At 44.1% G+C, this 10,000-nt stretch overlaps 1 protein-coding gene across 1 annotated transcript in view; it reads left to right on the forward strand.

The window, feature by feature from the left end:
• The first annotated feature begins 6,168 nt into the window (after positions 1-6,168).
• wnt3a (wingless-type MMTV integration site family, member 3A) overlaps positions 6,169-10,000 on the forward strand; it is a 30,595-nt gene continuing 26,763 nt past the window's right edge. Inside the window, exon 1 of the mRNA XM_076972659.1 lies at positions 6,169-6,532. Within this exon, the coding sequence (XP_076828774.1) occupies positions 6,462-6,532 (71 nt within the window). The 5' untranslated portion in view covers positions 6,169-6,461. The remainder of the gene's footprint in view (positions 6,533-10,000) is intronic.

Here is a 10,000-nt window from a genome sequence, read left to right on the forward strand (position 1 = left end):
ACAACACCTGACTGAGCTGAGAATATTCTCATTTATCTCAAAATGAATCCCCTTTGAGTGCATGCCTAGCAGAAACCCTTCCTGTGAGTTTAGCCTAATTGTACATTTCTGTTTTAGCCAGATGGCTTTTCAATATTAACATGTACATAAGGTAACAAATCGCTCTTCTGTGATAATGTAAAATCATCTTCTTTTCACTGACTCCTCGGGGCCCTTGTGGACTCCTGAGAGGTGTCGGTAATTCCCCCACACCCGACCTCTGAAGAGCAGAAAGAAAAGATTCAGTTTGTCAAACACGTCTGCCCCCTAGTGGCTAGACGTTTCATTACAATTTTAAATTATGGGCGAGATGTGATGAACCTGCCTATGAAGATTGTTCTTCTCCAGCTCACTGTCCTACTGCAGACCCTTCTGTGGATCAGATGTGACTCTCGTGCTAAGGGACACCTTCAGAGTCAGCACAGACCAGGCAACCCTGCCATGGCTCTCACATGCACTAGCACACTCTCACGTGCACTAGCACACACAGGCACTTCCTTTCTTTCTCTGTTCCTCGTTCCATCACTGTAAGTTAATCTTCATCTCATTTGTACATAAGACTTATTTGTCCCAGAACTCTACTAACCTGCCATGGATTTTAGGCAAACGGTAACCAGCTCTGTCAGTTCTTATGGTTTTCCAGTCATTCGCATCTGGTGGTTAAACTCTGTGAGGTCATGATGGTGCATTCTTCTGTTTTATTGTGGTCTTTGAAACATCTAACACTATGTACTGAAGGTTTATAACATTTGAAACATCTACGTTCTGAACTGTGTTTTGATCTGCTTCACCTTTTCTCCTTCATGACTGGGACTATTCTTTGGTTGTTCTAAGATTTGTTTGCACACTGGTGTATTTCCTCTGGAGAAGGTCCAGGCTGTTGATTCGGACACACCTAATGTTCTGACTCTGATTCATTTGTTCTGTTCTTTCACTCTGGTGATGGCCTGCTGTCTGACTCTGGCACTGCTTCTGTTGCCTCGGTGAGAGACCACAGGAACTTGGAAACTCCACATCTACAATCCACTCTGGACCACGTGGGCCACACTGTGGGCCAGAACCGGGCTTCTAACACGTCCCAGAACCCAAAACAGCTGTGGTACATGTGAAGAGAGCTACACGGGACATCCCTGTCCGTGTATGTACCTTGGATGTAGAGATGGTACACACTTGGGTCTAATAGCCAGTGGTTCACTTCATTGCTTTGCAGGACAAGCAACAAAACCTGTGGCTTCCGTTACAATTCACTTAATATATAGAGCAATGAACAGTTCACTTAAGGTCTGCATACAATAATATATAGAGCAATGAACAGTTCGCTTAAGGTCTGCATACATTAATATATAGAGCAATGAACAGTTCGCTTAAGGTCTGCATACATTAATATATAGAGCAATGAACAGTTCACTTAAGGTCTGCATACATTAATATATAGAGCAATGAACAGTTCGCTTAAGGTCTGCATACATTAATATATAGAGCAATGAACAGTTCGCTTAAGGTCTGCATACATTAATATATAGTGCAATGAACAGTTCACTTAAGGTCTGCATACATTAATATATAGAGCAATGAACAGTTCGCTTAAGGTCTGCATACATTAATATATAGAGCAATGAACAGTTCGCTTAAGGTCTGCATACATTAATATATAGAGCAATGAACAGTTCACTTGTGGACTATATATGAAAGTATATAAAACAATGATGAGTTTACTGCACAGGTCTTCTGGTTCAACACAGCTAACCATTGCTGCAAATACGTAATGCAATTACAAAGCAATAAATAGCTATTAAACTATTCACGGATCATAAAGTGTGTCTCCTGTGTGCACTCCTGTTTACTAGGAGCAATATCTGACCTGGGATCAGCTCCCCAAGCTGGTGTAATGTATTAGATCCTGAATTCGCTCTCTGAGCAAGGTTAATCTCTTTACCCTGGATTAGCTGCATGTCAGGTTTAATGTATCTGATCCTGGATCAGCTCTCCAAACAGTCTTAGTGAGTTTGTCCCTGGATCAACTTCATGTTCAGGTTTATTTAATCTAATACTGGATTAGGCCACTGACAAATTTAATATGCCTGACTCTAGATCAGCTCATTGAAAGTTTAATGTATGTAAAACTGGATTAACTCTATGACAGGTTAAATGACTCTAACTCTGCCCTTTCTTCGTTCATTCCCTAGCTAACGTGTCTCCTTGTCTTCTGTTGTATCAAAGTACAGGAGTATTAGTAGTGTTCTCTTGTGAGTATTCTATGAGAGTGTTCCATGAGAGTGTTTTATGAGTGTTCTCTGAGTGTTCCACGAGAGTGTTCCATGAGTGTTCTTTGACAGTGTTCCATGAGTGTTCTAAGAGTGTTCTATGAGAGTGTATCATGAGAGTGTTCCATGAGTGTTCTGTGAGTGTTCCATGAGAGTGTTCTATGAGAGTGTTCTATGAGTGTTCATGAGTGTTCTGTGAGAGTGTTTCATGAGAGTGGTCTGAGAGTGTTCCATGAGTGTTCTATGAGTGTTCCATGAGAGTGCTCCATGAGAGTGTTCTATGAGTGTTCTATGGGTGTTCCATGAGAGTGTTCCATGAGAGTGCTCCATGAGAGTGTTCTATGAGAGTGTTCCATGAGTGTTCCATGAGAGTGTTCTGAGAGTGTTCTATGAGAGTGTATCATGACAGTGTTCCATGAGTGTTCTGTGAGAGTGTTCTATGAGAGTGGTCTGAGAGTTTTCCATGAGTGTTCTATGAGTGTTCCATGAGAGTGCTCCATGAAAGTGTTCTATGAGAGTGTTCTATGAGAGTGTTCCATGAGTGTTCCATGAGAGTGTTCTATGAGAGTGTTCCATGAGAGTGTTCCATGAGTGTTCCATGAGAGTGGTCTGAGAGTGTTCCATGAGTGTTCTATGAGTGTTCCATGAGAGTGCTCCATGAGAGTGTTCTATGAGAGTGTTCCATGAGTGTTCATGAGTGTTCTGTGAGAGTGTTTCATGAGAGTGTTCCATGAGTGTTCTGTGAGAGTGTTTCATGAGAGTGGTCTGAGAGTGTTCTATGAGTGTTCTATGAGTGTTCCATGAGAGTGTTCCATGAGAGTGTTCTATGAGAGTGTTCTATGAGAGTGTTCTATGAGTGTTCCATGAGTGTTCTATGAGAGTGTTCCATGAGAGTGTTCCATGAGTGTTCCATGAGAGTGTTCTATGAGAGTGTTCTATGAGAGTGTTCTATGAGTGTTCCATGAGTGTTCTATGAGAGTGTTCCATGAGAGTGTTCCATGAGTGTTCCATGAGAGTGTTCTATGAGAGTGTTCCATGAGAGTGTTCTATGTGAGTGTTCCATGAGTGTGTTCTATGAGAGTGTTCCATGAGAGTGTTCCATGAGAGTGCTCTGCTGATATATTCTGTGACAACATTCTAAAGGCGTTTTAAGCAGGCGTCTTAGGCGTAAAGCAGATGGTGCTGGTCTTGGCCCACCCAGCCACCGTTAGCATTTGGACGGCACCTTTACTTTACATCATCCTGTCTGCATGAGCTCATGGTGATACTGAGGTAAGAGGCAGAGAAGCTCCGGCGTGTTGACACAACGTTCCTGTGAAGGACTGCACACTGTATCCAGGAGGGAAAACACACCATGGTGAGAGAGTGAGAATTCAGCAACACTCTGATAGATAGAGGGAGAGAGAGGGGGGAGAGAGAGAGAGAGAGAGAGAGAGAGAGAGGGAGGAAGAGAGGGAGGAAGAGAAGAAGAGGGAGAGAGATGGAGAGATAAAGAAGGAGAGAAATAGAGAAAGAGGGAAAGATAGAAAGAAGGAGAAAGAGAGAGAGAAGGAGAGGGAGAGATAAAGGAGAGATAGAGAAAGAGGGAGAGAGAGAGAAAGGGGCAGAGAGAAGGAGAAAGGGAGAGGAAGAGAGAGGGGAAAAGAAAGGAGAGAGGGAGAGAAAAGAAGACTTCCTACACACTTAATCAACATCATTACCAGTTCACTGCCCTACTGTATGAGTAGTAATTACTTTGCTAACGTTATTTATGCTTTTACCGATGCTGACTTTAATTGTTTGTTATGTTAACTAATGCTCTAAATAATAGGAATCTTAGTAATAGGTGTTACTAAGGATTATAAATCGCGCAGCCAACTGAATATCACGACTCTCACTAACACTGCAGTACTCTTCTTTGCCGCTTGAGAGCAGTCTAACATCAACAATGCACACGTGCTGCACCAGGACACGGCGTTGAAGAGCGCAATCTTTTAAAGCCCCCAGTTGGGTTTTTAATGTAGACATGTAGTCTGTAAGTATACAGGACAAATTCACGCATAAATATGGGTTTACTTTCCTTAGAAAACCTTAGAAAGAAAAAATAAATATCAAAGATGCAAAGACAATGCATTAAAGTTACGGACACAGGTCAGACAGGACACACTACATGAAAAACTTGTGTTTGAAAAGTTCAGCTGTTCGTCATGACCACTAGATTGTAATACATAATATATATACACATATATGATATATATATATATATGTATGTATATATTTGATATTTCATATATATATACGAAATATGTGGGGAGATATATATATATATATATATATATATATATATATATATATATATATATATATATATATATATATATATATATATATATACACACTAAACCATGATGGGCTAGAACGTGATGCACTTATAATACTAAAAAAGCTTCAATATTCTTGTATTCTTAAGTCTCTAAGGAGGGAAGCTCACGTGGACCAATTAGCGACTCGTCATCGCACGCCAGCCCCGCGGTGCCTTCAAAGACTCGCGATGTGTGAGCCACGTGGTGCAGCGTCACCTGCACGCGGACGTGCCTACGTCACCACGCCCTCTGGGCGTCTGCGCGCGGAACGGTGCGCGCGCTCTCCAGAAGCGCGCTGATGTTGGACACGCGTGTGCCGCGTCTCACGCGCTCACGACTATTTACGTAGAAAGTTGTTTTTAACTCTTTTTTATTTTGGGTCTCTTTAATGACATTATTACATTTGTAGGAGACACGGCGCTGAATAGGGAAACAGCTACGAGTCATATTTAAAAGGCAGCTGTGTGTATTGTGTGTGTATAATGTTATGCAGAAACACCTGTTCGTCCAGAACGACCAACCAAATGTTCTTATTTCTGATGGGCACCGATGAATATCAATGAACATCATGAGACCGCAGCCGCGAACAAACCACCTTTCACTGCTACATGAACCCCGACTATGGGGGTCTAATACACAACGCTGAGCGAAAGTCTGGCCTGATTCACTGACAGAAAACACATTAGCATCGATTCAGCCAGTGAACGTTATGGGTGAAACTAGCCTGTATCTCAGTGTTTACCATAGACCTATAATAATAATATGAATAATAACAATTATGGTGATGATGATGACAACAATAATTATAGTTGTCATAGTATAATTTGTTATGTTATAGCAAATTAATTTTTATCTTTTAATAATTTTGAATAAATAAATATATATCTGTATATATATATATATATAATATTTTATAAATATTATATATAAATTATTTGTGTTGTTAACACTGTCAAAGAATTTTCAGCAGTTAAACTTGCGACTATTCCACCCACATTTGAATCGGTGCATGTATGTGTGTGAGAGACAGACAGACAGACAGAAAGAGAGAGAGAGAGAGAGAGAGAGAGAGAGAGAGAGAGAGAGAGAGAGAGAGAGAGAGAGAGAGAGAGAGAGAGTGATCGTATCTATAAATAACCACGAACATATAGGAAGCCTTTTGGGGCCAAACACACATATTTCTACTGCTGTTCTGACCCGGCCCAAATGTTTCTGTGTTGTGTATCACCTGCAGTATCAACGGCACTCTGCTGCGTCTCTGCAACTTAGATTCAGTTAAAAACCCAAAAAGAATAACGAATAATATTGAAAAACGGAACAAGTGAACTCGTGATTCGCACATTTATATTTTGCCTTTGGGCGTCTTCAGACCGGGGGGTGAAGTCCGGACGGGTTGTTATAGCGACCCAATCCACGGGGGCTCTGCGCCGTGTATTTAACACGGACCCCCCCCCCCCCCCCCCCCCCCCGTCTTTAGACCCCACCAGGCTGTATATCAGACCCGGTGGTGCTGCACGGCCCGATCAGCAGGTCCACTGCACCCCGTCCCGACTACATCAGCTCACTCCCGCTCGCGCCTCTTCACCCCGAATGACGCAGGCGAGCGCGCGCGAACAGGATCACCAGAACTCGCCCCGTGCTGGTACCTGCTGAGTGGGTCCATGACTGCTCGCGGGGGACGAGCGCGCTGACGCGGCTGCGGGATTAGAGCAGAGATACTGGGTCGGCACCGACTATTTATTCCCCGTCTCGGAGAAAGGCGCGTGACGGCGTGTGGGTGCGCGCGTGCGGCGCGTCTTGTGCAGAACCTTCCAGGATGATGTTGCTCGGATCGTTCCTGCTTCTCTGCGGACTCACGCGTGTTATGGCAAGTTACCCAATATGGTGGTGAGTTTCATTTACTTTCCTCTCGTTCTTTTTCAACGAAGCTTTTAGAAGTGACATGGGGGGAAAAATCAAAAATGCAGTTAACAGCGAGTTTTGGCTCGTCTGAGTGGTTATATATTAGTGTCATTTGGAGTGAACGTGTCTCAGTGCGATCTGACAAGTGTGTGCGTGGTGTACAGCAGGAGTGTGTGTGTGTGTGTGTGTGTGTGTGTGTGTGTGTGTGTGTGTGTGTGTGTGTGTGTGTGTGTGTGTGTGAACATGGTGGTTATATGTTGGTGTGACCCATGGTGGGTTCCGTTGAGGTTCGGTTCTTCAAGCAGCACAAACTTCACCTCAGATAATGACTCTCAATATCAAACACAGTTAAAATGGACCCCACAACCTTGAGTACACGGACACAAGCGTCCTGACTTTCACACCGTCTGTCCGGGATCTCTAAATTGCGCTAATAATATTAGTTTCTATTTCTCTTCCTCAAACAGGTGCCGACGGGTTTTGTTTTATTTCTTTCGTTCTTTATCTCTGTTTATTTCTTGTTTTTATCTTAAGAAGTTTGATGTCGGGCGTTCTAGTTCTTCATTAATTTTATTCATTAAATAAATTGAATACAATACAAGATGTCGTTAATTTAACATATTTAATATTGTATTTTAACTAAATACAAAATAGATCATGAAGTTTAATTCGTTATTACCAGTAGCCAGAGGTGTAAACAAACACTTTGGTAAGCTCATTCTCACTAGAAGCAAAAAAAAATACTTTGTTATTTATTATTATTATTATTATTATTTTTAGGCAGGCTATTACAATAAAAATATACGAAATATAATATTCTCATACTGGAATAATACAAATAACAAGATTTTATTCAAATAAAATTAATAAATGTTTGACATTTCGATTTTAAAATGTTGAACAGTAGGACTCAAATAGTAGGACTTGAATCTCATTAAAACTACATAAACTACTGGGATCATTTACAAGTTTAGACTAAAATGAAGCTGTTATAGATCCGCGATACACGTTTCGGCATGTTTCGTTATCTTACACTACCACGACAAACAAATCTGTCTCAACAAATCAGCTGCTGTTTTGTGAAATAATTAAAATTCGTTATTTTGCGCAACAGCGCATGGTTTATAACATACAAGAACAGCCGAGGGCGAAGGAACCGGCTGCCAGTTCTGGAGGACTGAGGGAACAGAGATGAGTCTGGCCCGTTTAAGGAGCTGTAATGAAGTGGGTCATTAACCCCGGACCACGCTACCCTCTTCTCTCTGTTGTCTGTCTGACCCACTTAAGCTTTTAGGGCCGTTCCGTTTCCTCACTCATTCATCAGCCATAGACCGGTGTTGCTAAGCTGTTCTGAGAGCAGCTCCCCGCTTTAGGTTGTAAGGGCCAAGGCTCTAGATGGCACGAAAAGAAGCTCATTGATCAGTAGAAGGAGCGCAGCGATCTCGCAGTGAGGGCCGCCGCGTCCAGGGGCTCAGTCGTCGGTTCGGTACCGAAGCCCAGTGAGGCCCGTGTCCGAAACGCTCTTAAAATATTTACGAATGAATAGAGGTTTATTTTCTCAGCGCAGTGTTAAAATTAAAATACGAAGTATAATTTTATATGCCCATGTCAATTTACTAAGGATTTAAACACCAGATAATGTACAGTTTTACTTGATGCACACTTAAGACTCCATCGTGCGTGACTGACATCTTGTCCCACCAAATTCTTCTTGGTCACTGCATCAGGCTTCTGGCCAAAAAATAAAGACTTCTGCTGTGAGATGTCTCCTCTACTCCTGCTCTCCTGAGTCTGGTTTAGGAACACCCCTGAAGCAAACAGAGCATGTTTGTTAAGAACATTTTAGAAGGTTGATGTAGTGGCAAAGAAAGTCGTGGCAGCGTTTACTAAAACAAGATGCATTGCTTTGTGTCATTTGACCTTCTGAAGCTGACTTCTGAACTGCTGTAGCACAATCACAGGATGACAGCTGACCTGTTGTGGGGATGGTAGCACTAACAGACGCTAACAGTGAGAACGAGAGTATCTCAGGAGGACTGAGAGTGAACATCTGACTGAGAGCAGGTCCTAGCTACCTGAGTGTCCTAAGGAGACATGCAAACACACACACACACAAACGCAAACACAGACACACACACACACTAAAGAACACACAAAATGCTGGTCTAGGGCTTGATAGTATATAGGAAGTGAACAGGCATTGTCACAGTACAACTGAACAGTAGATATAGCTTCCTCGTGCACACACACACGCACACACACACACACACACGCACACACACACACGCACACCCCACCCCACCTTAGAAGATAAATACCTGGAGGTGACAGCCGGTTATGCATTCCTCTTCCCAAATACAGTCTCTTGATGTCAAAGTCGAGTGTGTGGCCTCGGGGCTCGGGACCCAGAGCTGTTCCAGGAGGCTCGTGCACGGGCTTGCTGAGATATGCATCAAAAAACCAGACGAGGACACACAGCAGACGAAAAGAGCAGCCAGACCATCGGAGCCGAGTCGAGGCAGTGGGCGGAGAGAGGCAGTGGGCGGAGCGAGGCAGGTGGCGGAGAGAGGCAGGTGGCGGAGCGAGGCAGGGGGCAGAGCGAGGCAGGGGGCGGAGCAAAGCAGGGGGAAGAGAGAGGCAGGGGCGGAGCAAGGCAGGGGGAGGAGCGAGGCAGGGGGTGGAGTGAGGCATGGCAGTGGGCGGAGCAAGGTAGTGAGTGGGGTGAAGCAGTGAGCCGACTGAGCCAGTGGGTGGGGCGAGGCAGAGGGCGGGGCGAGGCAGAGGGCGGGGCGAGGCAGAGGGCGGGGCGAGGCAGAGGGCGGGGCGAGGCAGAGGGCGTCACGCCCAGCACCCAGCTTGCCTCTCTTCTCCTTTCTTTTTTAATTGTGGGAGATTAGAAGGTTTGGAGGCAGTCAAGGAAGTGAGACAAGGAATATCCACGTGAGGACTCGGTCCTTTACACGGGGCTTTTAACGAGCTGCAAGAACCTTTGAGAACCTTTGTGTTCATATGGCACTGAGTTCTGGTGTCGGTACTGGTGGGTCCAGGAGAATCTCTCCATCTGAGTGCAAATCTCTCACTCTCTCTGAACCTGTCATCCAGGCACGTGGAGCAGGTCCATCTACTCAGCAGTGGCACCTCCGATGCAAGATATACACCACCGAGAGCAAAACCGACACTGCTTGAAGCTCTCAGGAACTCTTCATGTGTGAAACAAGAAAACAAAAGTGACAGCTCGTTGGTCCAAAAATCGAGAGACGCTTCACTCGAGCTGTCGCAGAATTCGACGCATTGTTATAGTCTGTGAAGTCCTCGGTCCATCAGGTCCTGCTGGTTGGCGGTGGTGAGACGTGAGACGTGGGTGTTGTTGTCTCACCGTCATGTTCTTTTTGATTGCCTGCAGACCTGCAGAGTTAATGACACTGTCAATCTCATGAACTATGACAGGCAAGT

The sequence above is a fragment of the Brachyhypopomus gauderio genome, chromosome 14, assembly GCF_052324685.1.
Source record: "Brachyhypopomus gauderio isolate BG-103 chromosome 14, BGAUD_0.2, whole genome shotgun sequence".
NCBI classification, from domain to species: domain Eukaryota; kingdom Metazoa; phylum Chordata; class Actinopteri; order Gymnotiformes; family Hypopomidae; genus Brachyhypopomus; species Brachyhypopomus gauderio.